The sequence below is a fragment of the Barbus barbus genome (assembly GCF_936440315.1).
Source record: "Barbus barbus genome assembly, chromosome: 20".
Taxonomy (NCBI): Eukaryota; Metazoa; Chordata; class Actinopteri; order Cypriniformes; family Cyprinidae; genus Barbus; species Barbus barbus.
The window spans coordinates 19,016,499-19,031,882 of record NC_136748.1 but is presented as its reverse complement, the minus strand read 5'-3'; the positions used below and the strand labels follow the sequence as shown (position 1 = coordinate 19,031,882).

Genomic DNA, 15,384 nt, shown 5'->3' with positions numbered 1-15,384 from the left:
TACCAGAATGACGGGAAGAAAAAAAGTATAGAAAAGGCTTGGAACAGCTCATGACCAAAGCATACAACATCATCTGTGAAATATGGTGGAGCAGTGTGATGGCATGAGCATGGATGGCTTCCAGTGGCACTTGGTTACTGGTGTTTACTGATGACGTGACAGAAGACAGAAGCAGCCGGATGAATTCTGAAGTGTATAGGGATATACTGTCTGTCTGCACAGATTCAGTCAAATGGAGCAAAGATGATTGGGCGGCGCTTTAAAGTACAAATGGATGATGACCCAAAACAATCTGCTGGGGCCTGTTTCATAAAACAAGTTTAGCTAATAAGCCAGTTTTATTTCAGTTAGTCTGACTTATTGTCAGTTGATTTGGTTCAAAATAAGCCTGGCTTATTTGGTAAACTTGTTTCATGGAACACGTCCCTGATTTCATGGAACATGAACCCGATTGAGCATGCATTTCACTTGCTGAAGACAAAACTAAAGGCAGAAAGACCCACCAACAAACAACAACTGAAGTCAGCTACAGTACAGGCCTGGCATCACAAAGGAGGAAACCCAGTCTTTGGTGATGTCCATGAGTTCCAGACTTGAGGCAATCATTGCCTGCAAAGGGTTCTCAACTAAATATTAAAAATGTATTAAAATTTTTATTTATTTATTTATGGTTATATTTATTTGTCCTGAGCCTCTGAAAATCGGTGGGACTGTGTATAAAAATGGTTGTAATTCCTAAGCAATTGTAATTCCTTAATCTTGATTTGAAGCTTGTTTTATTTGTTTTATTCTGTTCTGGTGGCATACAGAGCTGAAATCAAGAAAACTGTGTCAGTGTCCAAATATATATGGATCTTACTGTATAATGAACAATTATAGAAGTAATTATTATGAAAGACGTGACAGTAACTGTGATTTCTACACAACAACAGACGGGTGATGGGGATACTGAAAGTAAAATTGGTTTCACTTTGATTTAATGGTCCCTTTAACACATTCTTTTAGCTATAAGTAACGCTGCACCTAACTCTCATTAGAGTGTTAGTAGAGTATTAGCAGACTGGTAAGGTTAGGGTTAGAACAAGTTGATGTACTTGCAAAATTACTTATAGTCAGTAGAATGTCTGTTGGGAGACAATCACAATAACAAGTTATCATATATTAAGCAGACAGTCTACTAATACTCCAATGAGAGTTAGTTGGCATAGGTGCAATGTTACTTATAGAAAACAGAATGTTCAAAAAGAATCATCAAAATAAAGTGTTCCCGTAAAATGTTATTAAATCGCTATTTCATTGTAGTACATGAAATGTGTGCAACAGGTTCCTGTAAAGATTTAAAAATAAAATTATATATATATATATATATATATATATATATATATATTAAATAGACCAAGTGACGAAACTCCACAATTAGACTAAAGACAAAGGGGAGTGATTTTTAATTGTGGAAAGCATGAGGGGTGAAACTTACAAAAAATGAGCTATACAATCATTTGTCAGCTACTGATAAGAAAAAGATGGAGTTCTAAACAGGGGAAACTCATATGGGGCTGCTGTCTTCTCAGCTTGGTTGCTTTGTCCAATAAATTATTTTTGCAAGACAGAGAAGACTTTTCTTCAACATTTGGCCCCAAACTTTCTGGCCCCTACTAAATTTACTCATTCTGAGTAAAAAAAAAAATGTGTAAGCGTATTTTCTACAAAACAAATCAAAAACACACAAGCCATTTTTATTTTGATGACCATTTCAAGTGATAGATAGAACTCAAAGAGAAAGCTCAAAGGGCTTTCTATGCCATAAAAAGATCCATTAAAATTGACATCCCAATCCAAATATGGCTCAAACTTTTCAAATCTATAATTGAACCAATTGTTTTATTTGGCAGTGAAGTGTGGGGTCCTTCTATAAAATTTGACTTCTTAAATTGGGAAAAACACCCAATTGAAACTCTACATTTAGATTTCTGTAAAAGAATACTCAAAGTCCAAAGAAAAACTCCAAACAATGTATGCAGAGCATGAATTAGGCCAATACCCTCTCCTTCTAAACATTCAAAAAAGAGCCCTGAAATTCTGGAAACACCTAAATACAAGCGACCCCAACACATACCATTACAAAGCCCTAAAACACCAAGAGCTGAGCGTAAGTAAGAGTCCCCTGTGCCAGCTGGTGCTGAGACTGACTGAGCTCACACACACAGAGATCAGCCAGCCTCAGGACACACACACACTCACACACATTATAAACACAGAAAAAGACAAGTATGGACAAACACCATTAAAAACCAGCACAAACTGGAATGTTATTCGGCCCTAAATCGAGAATACACTGTTGCGATCTACCTGAGCGCCGTGAGTGATGTGAGACTCAGGAAAATACTGACGATGTACAGACACAGTGAACACAGTCTGGCAGTAGAGACAGGCCGCAGACAGACCTGGCTCTCGTGAGGACAGACTCTGCTCGCACTGCATCCTGGGAGTGACGGAGACGGAGCTGCACTTCCTCACAGAATGCACAAAATATAAAGATATCAGAGACCACTACTACCCCAAAATTAATAAAATATTCCCCCAATTTAACACCTGTAATACAACCCAAACACTCAGTTTCATTCTTGGCGAAGAAGCCAAATGTTCTAATATAGCTGCAAGATTTCTCCTGAGGGACAGCAAGAGAGAAACAAACAGCCAATAAACACACACTCACTCACAGCCCAAACACACCACATTAGATCTACACACATACATATACAATGTTCAAATTTCTAAGTTCAGTTGTTACATGATGTCTGTAGTATAATCTTTTATTTATTATTATAATTCTATATTTTATTAATATTTTATTAACACTATTATTTGATTGATTTATTATTATTATTATTTTTCGCTATATCTAGCCATGTGTTTATATAATAATGCCTTTATTTAGTTTCATTATTACTATTATTTTCTCCAAGCTTTACTAAATGTTCAGACATTCTAAATCACTTTCTATGTTGTTTTAATGCTTTGGCAATTCAAAATTTATGTTTTTGTCATGCCAATACAACTTTCTGAATTGAATTAAATAGATAGATAGATAGATAGATAGATAGATAGATAGATAGATAGATAGATAGATAGATAGATAGATAGATAGATAGATAGATAGATAGATAGATAGATAGATCTCAAAAAATCTAAATTGTTTACATTTTGCTAATTTTTGAGAATTCTTTTTTTTTTTTTTTCAAAATGTGCTTGAGGAAGTTAGTCTATTCACGCCGTCCTCCTTTTGTATGAATCCACTTGTTTTTGTGCAAACTAAATATTCAAAGCAGCGGGGTCATCGTGTTGTGTGAGAGTACACGTTTGCAGGGGGAGTTCCTCTCTTCAATCCCACCTGGAGCAGAAGGCCCTTCACTATCACATGACTGCATGTGTGCGTACGCGCCGTGGATGCCAGTGAACATGGCGGATGAGAACGCAGAAGCGGAGCTCGACTGGAGCGGCCGACAGAGCCTGCTGCTCGACGAGGACACATTTTTCGCTATGGAGGGTCTGCAAGCCACCTTTCAGCAACTCGAAGCCGAGCTTCGACAGCAAGACGTTTCTGAAGAATCGTCCACGGAGTATTGCAATAACTTCTGCCAGGTACGCGTTGCCGAAAACGCTGCATGCCTGCGAATTGTTTATATGCAACGTTTCAGAGCTGTGGTGGCTCGCGTTAGCTGACCAAGATGCAAGTTGTGGCTGAAACCAACCGTGCGTGGATGTTATCTCAACGTGTGGGCCGTTTAGTGAGCCATGCAAACGAAAAACTACCATAAGCTAATTGCACAATAACTAGCTAATTTAGAGACGTTCCTAGCTTTAAGTTGACAATTTTAAGTAGCAAGCTGTATTTGGTTGTGGTAGCTTAGCTGATACTGCATGTAGCGTGTTGCACGGCGGCGGATATAAGCTTGTTTAAAATTGCGTATCTGTGGTCTGAAAAAATCATGTATTTGAGATCTGCCTCATACGGCCTGCTTGGAACGGCATTTCCATGCATTATGGGAACAGGGATATCTTTAACGAGGGGTCCAGCACGATAGTGGGGTGGGGCTCGGTTGTGTTTATCTCATGCATGTACTAACTTTGATGCCCCTCTGTCACGTGTCACTTCTAATCAACCTTGGGAGTGTTTGCGTACTTGAGTTCAAACTCAGACCCATTTTAAGAGACCCAGTTCGCTTTGCATGCCCACTCAGATCTGTTTTTAGTTTTGATTGGGTTTAATATCCATTCACACTGTTGTTTTTGTGGAATCAACCCACTTGAATGTAAGCATGTAGTATTATTGATGGTAGAGCTGTTTTTAATTTTAAATGTTAACAGCCAGTGTACTTGTTTGTGTTCAGTAAAATTGTTGGCATTATTCAAAGATTATTATTGATTTAATTCAACATACTAAGTATATTTAGAGGCAAAATTCAGCACTGTAGTGTTAATCTCTTTACTACAAAAAATATTAATCCTTTTTTTTTTTTAATCTGTAACTTTTTCATGGAGTATTTGGACAGTTCTGTTGAACCCTCAAGCCTTCATTTTGTCTGCTGAAGGAGCAAATTGAGTTGCATTTAAGTGTAGTAGTCCAATAGTTTCTTTGTACACTACCGTTCAAAAGTTTGGGGTCGGCAATATTTTTTTTTATTTTTAAAGAAATTAATACTTTTATTCAGCAAGGCACATTAAATTGATCAAAAGTGACAAACGTTTACACTGTTACAAAAGATTTCTATTTAAAAAAAAGTTTTGAACTTTCTATTTATCAAATAATTCTTAAAAACACAAAAATGGCAAGCAGCACAATTGTTTTCTCCAGTGATGATGATACATGTTTCTGAATACCAAATCAGCATATTAGAATGATTTCTGAAGGATCATGTGACACTAAAGCCTGGAGTAATGACTACTGAAAATTCAGCTTAGCCATTACAGGTGTAAATTGCAGTTAAAAATATTAAAATGGTTAACAGTTATTTAAAATTGTCTTTTGATCAGCCTTGGTGAGTATAAGAGACTTAAAAAATATTATGACCCCAAACTTTTTAGCAGTAGTGTATTATGCTCTTTGTTCTGTCATATTCATAGAAGCTCCACCATGCGTCATCATTAATGTTGTTCAGTAACAGTGGAATTGTTTGGTTTAATGCAAATGTGAACTTAAGTGAACCGAGAGAGTGCACTGTGTTCCAATTTGTTTTAAACAAAACATACAACCACCCAGACCTGGTCTTGGTTTGATTCATTTTATAGTGGTCTTGTAAAGTTGGGAATATTTGTGTGTATATCACAATTTGATGTGAACTGCTTTCAGACTCCTGAAACGAACTTTGTTTAGTACAGATAAATTGGTCTGAGAGGTTTAAGATCTCTATATGAAAAATCTCATGGAAGATTTTTTCAAGGGTTTTAGGGGCCTCTTTTCATTTTGTATCAAGTTTGTGTAGAAATGTTTTGCATTGCAACTTTGTTAAAATAATTGCGCACGTGCCTTTTGGTGTGATTTTTGTCATTGTTGAAGATTAATAATAACTGTTACTTGTGACACGTCAATCATGCAAAGACATTTTTTAATGTGACCATAACACTATAAAGCTAATCTTTTAGTGTTTGTTCTTCACTTGTAATTTGGTCATAACAAGCACATTAACAGTGTCCCATTGGGAACCTAAAGGCCCCATTTAGGTTTAACTGACTACATTTGAAACCTCAGCTCTCCCCCTTTTTCCTCAGCATCAGTGTTGCTGTGGCAACGACTCCAGCCAGGCTCAATCCTGACAGATGTCACATGCCACACCCTACCTGTCTGCCTTAGAAGATATTTAATCATTTGCAAAAAATTGCAGTAATAAACATCTTCACTTTTCATGTGTGCATCATTGGTCCTTCGCTCTGAAAGAAAACATAACCCATGGGCAGATGTTTTGTGGAGCGGGAAGAAGTTCAAAGTTTTCACCAGAGCAGCAATGTTTGGTTGAAAACAAGTTGGAACAAGCCGCTTGCTATAAATCTTGACCTGCTACTGATATCTTTGTTTTGCGGTTAAAATACACTTCTGTAACCTTTGAAATGGGCTTGTTTTAATGCAGGCAGGTGGTTAACAATTACACTATTTTGAACCCAAAGAGGTCTAAGTCTATTCTTGTGAAACTGCAGATTGAAATGTCCTATGTTGTGCTTTTACTATTTAGAGTCTGGTTAACAGGGCTATACTCAGTTACCCAGAGGAAGCTCTCCTAACCTTAGTTTTATAGGTTAGATATGGCATGACATTTACTCTCTCATTCTCTATAATAAGATATCAGCTGGGATTTAATATCCTAGAGGTTTGTGAAAGGGGAGTTTGAATGTGTATGATGAACAAGGAGGTTTTCTGGAGTTGCTCTGTGGTCTAGTTACATCTGCTTCCATCCCTAAGGTCCAATCAGAGTGCCTCAGCACAGATGGAGTGCTGTGGAAGTGTTGTATCAGGGGTTTCTCCTTACATCCTCCCTTGTGTCGACCTGTAGGTTTGCAGTAGAGCCAGCCTCTCAAAAGACCCTTGTTGAGTCTCTGAAGAAGTCAAAACTCTTCCACCTTTGTCTTGTTTCTTGATTGTAATACGCTACCGCTCAGAAGTTTAGGGTTGGGAAGATTTTTTAAATGTTTTTGACATAATTCTCTAATGCTTATGAAAGCTGCATTTAGGCTATTTGATCAAAAATGCAGTAAAATAGTAATGTAGTGAATATTAATACAATTTAATGAATACAGTTTAAAATAACTGTTTAGTATTTAAATATATATGTAAAAAATTTTGACTTTCGTCGTGTGATGGAAAAGCTGAACTCTTGTCTTCAGCGTCACATGATCCTTCAGAAATCATTCTACTATTCTGATTTGGGGGTTAAGAAACAGCTCTTCTTTTTTATTTTACACCGTAATGCTGCTTAATATTTTTGTGGTGAAACTGATACATTTTCATGATTCTACGATGAATAGAAAGTTCAAAGAAGAGGACTTGAAATCTTTTGTAACATTTTAATTATCTTTAACTGTTGAATAATTTTCTTTTTTTTTTCCAAAAAAGAAAATCATACTGACCCTAAACCTTTGAACGGTAGTGTGCATCTGCACAGAATTTGTCAAATGGATTAGGGTACACAGCCTTTTATTGTTGTTAGGGAATTTTAATATATGTTGGATATCTGAAGAACACTTGACTCAAATAAAAGTATAGATCATATCTGTGTGGTGTTTAAATAGCTTAATGATTTTTTTTTTATGATCTTCTTCATTTCACTTATTCTTGTAGGCTCTAATGCATTACGCTGGGAGCAGGAATTCAGTGGAACACGGATTACCTCTTTTGGAGGTCTACTGTCTGTCAGTCAACTGTTTTGCTGCTGCCCGGCCACATCTCACAGGCGACTCTCCCAATGTTGCCCTTGTGCTCAAAAGACTTGCATTGTAAGTGCAACTTTTGCTAATATATAAAGGTAGCCTATAACATATTATCCATAATTTGTGTCTGCAAATATTGAATTTTTTTCACAAACATTTAGAAACAATTGAAAAGTTGTTTGTTGGCTCACCTGATCATAGAGCATTAGAACCATATTGATTTTTTCCAAACATTGTGATCATCTGCAGGAGTTGCCTTGAATTGTTGTTATCAGTGCCTCAAAATGAAATACCTTTGGAAGCATGGCTGCAGTTCCATGGTTCTGTTCAGGTAAGATCAAATTATTGGGTTTTATTGTGAAAGCTGAAAGCTGTTTATAAGCTGAATTTATGTGAGATGGATCAAAAGTTTAATTTTTACTGAACAAAAGAGGCAAAATTACATTTTCTGGATCCTAAAAGAATTCTTATTGTGAAGATCAGGGGAACCTTTTTTTAGGGGTCAAACCATAATTGCCAGGCCCTCTATTGAAGACCCTTGTTGCAGATTATGGACAGTCTGTACTGTTGTTCAAGGACATCAGACCGTCATGTACTCTTGGTGTATTAAACAGAAAGAGGGACATGCTTTATAGATTCCCAATGTGAAATTCAATTTACAATCACTCAAAAAAATACTGAAAAAACTATAGTGGCATTTTGCCTAACAATCAGTGTGTTTGCTGCATATATACAGATGTGATCTATATATGTGAGCATGGACCACAAAACCAGTCATAAGGGTAAATTTGATAAGCTTTCCATTGAAGTATGGTTTGCTAGGTTAGGAAAATATTTTGCTGAGAATCTGGAATCTGAGGGTGCAAAAAAATTGCCTTTAAATTTGTCTAAATGAAGTCCTTAGACATGCATATTACCAATAAAAAATTAAGTTTTATATTGTAGAAAATGTACAAAATATCTTTATGGAACATGATCTTTACTTAATATCCTAATGATTTTTAGCATAAAAGAAAAATTGATCATTTTGACCCATTGTTGGCTATTGCTACAAATATACCCATGCTACTTATGACTGGTTTTGTGGTCTGTTCACATATAAGATTTTTTATGTACATATAATTTTTCATGATGTGATTTGACTCTTTGTACAGGCGGCCCATGAGGCCATGCTGCAGTATGGCAGTACAGATTTGCATGCCCTGTTGAACATTACAGGTGAAGGTGGAGCTTGGAATAATCCTGTCCTGGTTTCACTTCTTACCGGCCAGTCAACAGATCCAGAAGAAGGTAACACCACATTAAAACAATATTGTTCATTATACCCACAATAAATGTAAACAAACTCAGCATTTCACTGCTTTCATGTAGAGAGTGGTTAAGTTTGTTGTTGGTTTATTCCGCTGTGTGGACAGGCTGACATTTTATTACACAATGTATTATGTTTGACGTTTTGCGAGATAACGTGAAATCTAAAGTCAGACCTTAAGACAGTGTTGATATCTGCAGATAAACGCATTCAGCTGTTTACTTATGAATGTTTTCCTCTGGAACAGTGAATGCCTATCTTGCTTTGGAGGGAGAAGGTTTCATGGAAATGCGCATCAAACACCTGGAGAAAGTAGGGGAGGTAGAGAAAGCGCTGATCCTCAACAAAGCCTGTGCTAACTGTAACCTACTGCCTAACCAATCTACTTTTCGCCAAACCTTTGTCACCCAACTGTGCCAGCTGCTGCCTAGTGAGGAAGCTATTTTAGAGGTAAAATACCCAGTTTTCTTAAGTGATTGACTCTGATCATGATATGTTTTAATAATAAACTAAGTTACTTCACTTTCTCTCCCTCTGTCTATAAGATTTCTAGAATAGATGCAAAAGATGTCCTGGACATTATTTGCAACATGGATGCTGAGGGGGAAGAGAGCACAGCTTTCATCCTGTGCACCACGTATTTTACACAGCAGCTACAGCAAGACAACCTGGACTGTTCTTGGTGAGGACCTGTTATATTCAAAATACACTGGACTGTCTTTGTACTTGTATTTAGCTTTGTTCTCTTGTGAACGGATCACTGGAGATAATGCTAATACCAGGTATACATGAGATCTGGATTTCCATGTGAATGGCAACTCTAATGAAGTTTCTTTATTCCTGTGGTTTTTGTCAGGGAGTTAACCCTCCTTTGGAGCAAACTGCAGAGAAGAATTGATGTGTCCCTTGAATCATTTATTGAACGGTGTCTCCAGTTTGGAGCCATTGCCAGGACTATCTACCATCTTCTATTCCTCATTCGTGTAATTCAGACAGAGGTGAATAGACCTGTTTCCTCCCTTGTTACTTGGTTATTCCTTTTAATGTATGCTAAGTTGTTCCTGACTTTGTCTATTGTATTTTTACAGGCAATGCAGCTTGGCCTAGCAGTTTCAGTTGAACTGTGTGTGAAGGCTCTCCGGCTTCCAAATCAAGATGTAGATGCGAAAACAATGGTCTGCAAAGCTGTTGCCTGTCTCCTCCCTGACAATCTAGAGGTTATACGGGCTTGTCAGCTCACAGAATTCCTCTTATGTCCTGGTCAGGAAGCCTTTGATGTCCTTGAGGAGCTCTACACACGTCCTGATCAAAAATATGATGAAGAAAATGCCATTATTCCAAATTCCCTGCGTTGCGAGTTGCTTCTTTCTCTGAAAGCACATTGGCCCTTTGATCCTGAATTCTGGGACTGGAAGACATTGAAGCGCTACTGCAGTCAGTTACTGGGGCTGGAACCAGAGGAAGAAGTAGAAGATGAAGCGGTACCAGAGGAGCTGTGTAATGTTGGAACAGTTCTGAATGAAGAGGCTGGGAAGGAGGAAGAAGGTGAAAGTGAAATTAATGTATTTAGCAGCACTCAGCAAGAGCAGACAGTGGAAAAAACAGATACTGAAAGGGGCCAAAAAGTCTTAAAGAAAAAAGATTCTGAGGATGTCTCTAAGAGATCCGTCAAGCAAGAGAAGAATAAATGTGTCTGTCAGATATGCCATAAAGAAGTGGTTGAGACACGAATCTGTCACCATGCCAGAAAACACATGGAAGATGATGTGTGGACATGCCCTGTGTGTCTACAAAAGTTTAAAAGTAAAAAGGAGTTTGAGCCACACTCTAAAACACACATTCAGATTCCTGCAGAGGGTCACTGGAAAAAGAAAAAAGTGAAGAAGAAGGTCGACCCGAAACAATACTTCAAGGAGGATAGTTTTGATGAGTTAGAGCCGGGTCAAATTCCTTTAGACCCCTCTCTAGCCATGTACTATCAGTCCACCCATGACCCTGTTGTATTAGAACATATATTACAGAAAGCTGCCACTGTGCCTGATAAGCAAGTAGAAAATGACTATATTACATTTGACTACATTAAAACACACTATAAGTTACAGAATCGTGACATTTACCAGTGTCCAGCCAGTAACTGCTCAAGAAATTTTAAACTTTTCAAATATTTGGGTGTCCACATCAAAAATGAACATGATAGTGAAGATCCCAACCTGAAACATTATCTGGAGATGAAAGACCGTCGGGAGAAATGCACTTTCTGCCGGAAGACCTTCATGACTGCCTTTCACCATCGCCAGCACCATTGGGTCCATTATGGAGATCATCCCTTCATGTGTGTGGTCACAGGATGCGATGCCCGTTTTGACACCACCAATGAACTTATAGCACATAAGCATAGTCATGGATTCCGTTTGTCCTACGGCTGTGAGCTGAAAGGCTGCAGTTTCTCCTATTGTGACCTTGGTCAGCTCTACCACCATGAGGCACAGCATTTCCGCGATGCTGCTTACACTTGCACCAGTCCAGGGTGCAAGAACTTTTTCTACTCTCGCAAAGAATTTCTTCAGCACTTGGCAACCCATGACATCACCTTTACAGAGAAAGACTTTGAGACACAGAGAAAAATTAAAAGGAAACTCTTGCTCCCAGTTGTGGAAAGCTCTGGGTCAAAGGTGGAAGTTGAGAATGGTGTCCAAAAAGGTTCAGGTTCTTCACAGCTGTTGGCCAACAGGGAATCTAAGGTCTCATTGACATGTGTTGCTGTCTGCTTTGATGGTAGGAAGTTTACGTGTGGCTTGAAAAGGTGTGGAAGGACATTTACTACTGCAAGAGAACTTCAGAAGCACTTGAGAATTGCTCATCCAGACGAATTTAATGAGGAGGATCAATTATGCAAGAAGAAAGTACAAGCAAAGCATTCTAAGACCCAAGCCAATGAATTGCATAAAAGTGGTCAGGAAAACACTCTAAGAAGGTCATCAACGGAGGAATCTAATCACAAAAAAGCTCCCTCACCTGCTCCTGAGTCCATAGACTGTGACGTAACCCTTTCAAGCGTGGAACTTTGTGCAGCACTAACCGAGATCATGCTTGGATTGAGTCAACTAAGCCTTAATTCTCCCAGCACCAGATATGCTACGCGTAATTCACAGAGCACTTGCACGCCTACCTTGAAAGCAAGGTCACCTGCCAAAGCAGCGAACAACAAAAATGAGGTGAGATCTCATGCATCGAGTAGGGATTCAAAGAAGCTGCCAAGCAAGCCAGAATCACCACAAACACTTGACAACAATACAGACCCTGAGAAGGAGCAACTGCAAAGCAAGCCCTCAATCAAGCCTTACACCTGCGAAGCCAAATGCTGCCACTACCAGAGCGTTACCAGTAGTGCTTTAATGCAGCACTACATTAAGATTCATGGCTACTCTGAGGAAAAGGTTAAACAGATGGAGGTGTTTCAGTCTCAAACATTCAAACCTTCCAAAATGCCTGACAGCACTGAAAGTTCTGTCTTGGAGGACGATCAACCACATAGCGAGTTCCTTGTGCAGGCTACAACGAAACCTTACACCTGCGAAGCTAAAAGTTGCCGCTACCAGAGTGTTACAAGTCGTGCTTTAATGCAGCACTATATTAAGGTTCATGCTTACTCTGAGGAAGAGGTGAAAGAGATGGAGGTGTTTCAGTCTCAAATATTCAAGCCTTTCAAGTGCCATCTCTGCTCCAAGAGCTACAGAAACAAAAAAGAATTGAGGATCCACTATATACATATGCACCACATAAATAAAGCTGTTGTTGAACAGATGAACTGCTCTTTTAAAAGAAAGCTAAAGAAAGATGATAAAGCACCCGTGGTGTCATCATCTAAGGTGAGGACCAGGAAGAATTCACATTCTTTGAAGATGGATGATGTTAAAACCCAAAGACGAGAAAAATACCTGTGGCAACAAAAATGCCAAAAACAAGATTATCGATTGTGGAAGCGCAAGCTTCATAGAAAAAATGGACAAGCTAAAGCTGAAGAGAAGAGCCAAGTCCCTTCTGAAACTGATGCGCATGTAAACCACTCAAATGTTGATGTAAGGGGAAGTCGCCGCTTGGTTGCTAAGGGGAATCTAAGCTACATCCTCAATAAATACAATAAACCCTTTCATTGCGTACATAAAAACTGCAGTGCTGCCTTCAATACTCAGAATGCTCTTGTTGGCCACCTTCAGTTGGTGCATCACTATAACCGCTCACAGTTGTGCTTCCCATGTGAACACAAAGGATGTGATAAGCAGTTTAACAACTTGTCTAGTCTTACTAAACATTACCGTAGAGAGCACAACAAGAAAATTACATCGAAAATGCCTTGCAAGTCTAAGCACATACCAAAAAGACAGATGGCTTCATCAGAGGAGCCCATACCGAGGTTCAAGTGTACCTATGCTAACTGCAACGAGTCCTACCATCTCAACAGCAGCCTCTTGCGTCACACAAGTCAGTTTCACCAGAACCAGACTCCCCTGAATCCAGTTGCTACATCTGTGAACAGCAAGTTTAAATCAAGTTATAAAAAGCATGTTTTCTATAGGCACTGTGATCCATCTGATTCCCTTGTGGTGCGTCTCCAGAGTACACCTAAAAAAGATGAGTCAAATAGGGGATGCCAAACAAAGTTAATCGTCTCACCTTCTTCCCAGTCATCGAAAGATTCCCAAAAGCTGCCTCTTAAGCAGCCTTTGAGGTGCTGCCTCAAAGATCAGGAAATTTCTTGCTCTGACAAGAACTTTGAGTCAATTGAAGAAACCCCAGAGGAGGAGCTGGAAGAAGTACCTAAGAAACCAAAAATCAAACTAAAAAAAGGATTTGACAGGATTGTCTTCCGAACGCATGAGGAGGCTTTGCAGATGTGCCAGGACCGCTGCTTTCCTGTGGCCTTCCCTTGCATGATACAGAATTGTGACTCTGTAGTCATGAGCATGCGTAGTTTAAATCGACATTATATTAGCGTTCACAAAGTTAGACGCAAACAGTTGACTGACAATAAGGATAAATTATGTTACACAGCTGAAAAGTTAGAGGAGATAATACAAAAGAAATCCGCTGTGTCTGCTATCCCTGATTTAACAAGAATTCCAAATGGCGTCCTTAAAATGGAGTATCAGTCTGAGCCTGAGACCCCAGATGGCCTGTCACTGCCAATGAGCCTCCATTCGATCAAAACTGAATCAAAGGAGCAGGAAGTGATCGAGTTTTCAGGGGAGCCACTCCCCGACAGAAGTTTGCTTATTGCTGCTGAGGATTTGCTCTATGGCTCCCCAAAGTCAAGCGGGCACCCTGAAGAGTCTGTTTCCGAGGAGAGTCCAAGGCACAAAGACAGGTCAGAGTCTGAGTTAACTACACCTCCCCTTATACGCCCTCCACCGCTTGACCTCTCTCCACCATCTACCCTCAGAATCGCTGTTGATGAAAGTTCATTTGAACCCTCTGGTAAAGACAGTAAATCTATTAATATTCCTTCTACTGTTTCCATATCAGTTCCCACCCCAACTCGGCAGCCCCTCAGATGGAAGAATGAACTCTGTGAACCACCATCTCCAGTACCTCTTTTACCAATCTCAAAGGATCCTGTAACTCACAGTCTAGCCCCATGTGCTTTTGACATCGCAACTTACAAACCTATGGGCTTTGAGTCGTCATTCTTGAAGTTCATTAAAGAGAAGGAGGAGATCAAATTTGAAAAGCCGTGGACTGCAGTAGTTACTAAGCCTGATCCTCCTCGACGCCGTGATTGTTTCAGACGAAACTGCTCGGTTAAGGAGAATACTCAGAGAGGAGCCCCAATCTCCCGAAGCCGCACGTTTTGCTCATCCCCTCTGAGGCACTTGATATCTGAAGGAGAGTGTACCTCTATCCAGAATCTCCGTCTGATTTTGGAGAGAGCTTTAGGGGGCTGTGGGGACCAAGCTATAAAACAACTTCAGCTCTTGAAGCCTGTGGTGGTTCTAGAGAGGCCAAAGTCCTTCGCCTCCATTCTCGATCTTTTACCCTCTGAAACTAAAGCATAAGCTTCTGCTGGGTGCCAAGGCAGTTAAAACTTGCCCACTTTTTTATTTGAGAGACTTTCATAGTATTTTTTTATATCATTGATACAATTTTGGTTCTTTGATGCCAGGGTTAGGTACCTTGATTGTGAAGTTGTGAATGTTTATATCTGTAAATAAGGTAAAATAAAACAGAACGACAAATGATTTTGAAAAATCTTATTCTATTAATTGTGTTGTATCCACATCAGACCAATCACTGTAAATGACTCCACAAGATCCATCACATTTAGTTTGTTTTATATACATTTACATTTATTCATTTAGCTGATGCTTTTATCCAAAGCGACTTACAATTGCTATATATGTCAGAGGTCGCACGCCTCTGGAGCAACTAGGGGTTAAGTGTCTTGCTCATTGGTGTCTCACAGTGGATTCGAACCCGGGTCTCTCACACCAAAGGCATGTGTCTTATCCACTGCGCCATCACCACCCATAAACACTAAGAAAACACATGCAGAATTAGAATTGCAAATAAATTTATTCAAATTAAACAGGGACATCATTGCTTGTTTGAGGCTTACAAAAATGTTTGGAAACCATTGAACATGAGACAGGCCTACATGT

General features: G+C 39.2%; 1 protein-coding gene across 2 annotated transcripts; it reads left to right on the top strand.

Moving 5' to 3' along the window:
* Positions 1-3,324: 3,324 nt before the first annotated feature.
* LOC306886212 (zinc finger protein Rlf-like) lies at positions 3,325-15,381 on the top strand. 2 transcript variants are annotated; one of them, XM_079443151.1, is made up of 9 exons: positions 3,325-3,642; positions 7,331-7,485; positions 7,669-7,750; positions 8,574-8,709; positions 8,976-9,178; positions 9,274-9,410; positions 9,585-9,726; positions 9,817-14,093; positions 14,252-15,178. In XM_079443151.1, the coding sequence occupies exons 1-9, from the start codon at positions 3,427-3,429 to the stop codon at positions 14,289-14,291; spliced, it is 5,388 nt and encodes a 1,795-aa protein (XP_079299277.1). In that variant the 5' UTR covers positions 3,325-3,426; the 3' UTR covers positions 14,292-15,178. The 2 variants fall into 2 exon arrangements, with proteins under 2 accessions (XP_079299277.1, XP_079299276.1); XM_079443150.1 differs by having other exon boundaries at positions 9,817-15,381.
* Positions 15,382-15,384: the final 3 nt, after the last annotated feature.

Bases quoted from the DNA above. Each gene is read 5' to 3' on its own strand.
- LOC306886212 (XM_079443150.1), top strand. From the start codon at position 3,427: ATGTGTGCGTACGCGCCGTGGATGCCAGTGAACATGGCGGATGAGAAC. The intron at 8,710-8,975 runs GTAACACCACAT...CCTCTGGAACAG, and splicing joins GTCAACAGATCCAGAAGAAG to TGAATGCCTATCTTGCTTTG. The intron at 9,727-9,816 runs GTGAATAGACCT...GTATTTTTACAG, and splicing joins TTCGTGTAATTCAGACAGAG to GCAATGCAGCTTGGCCTAGC.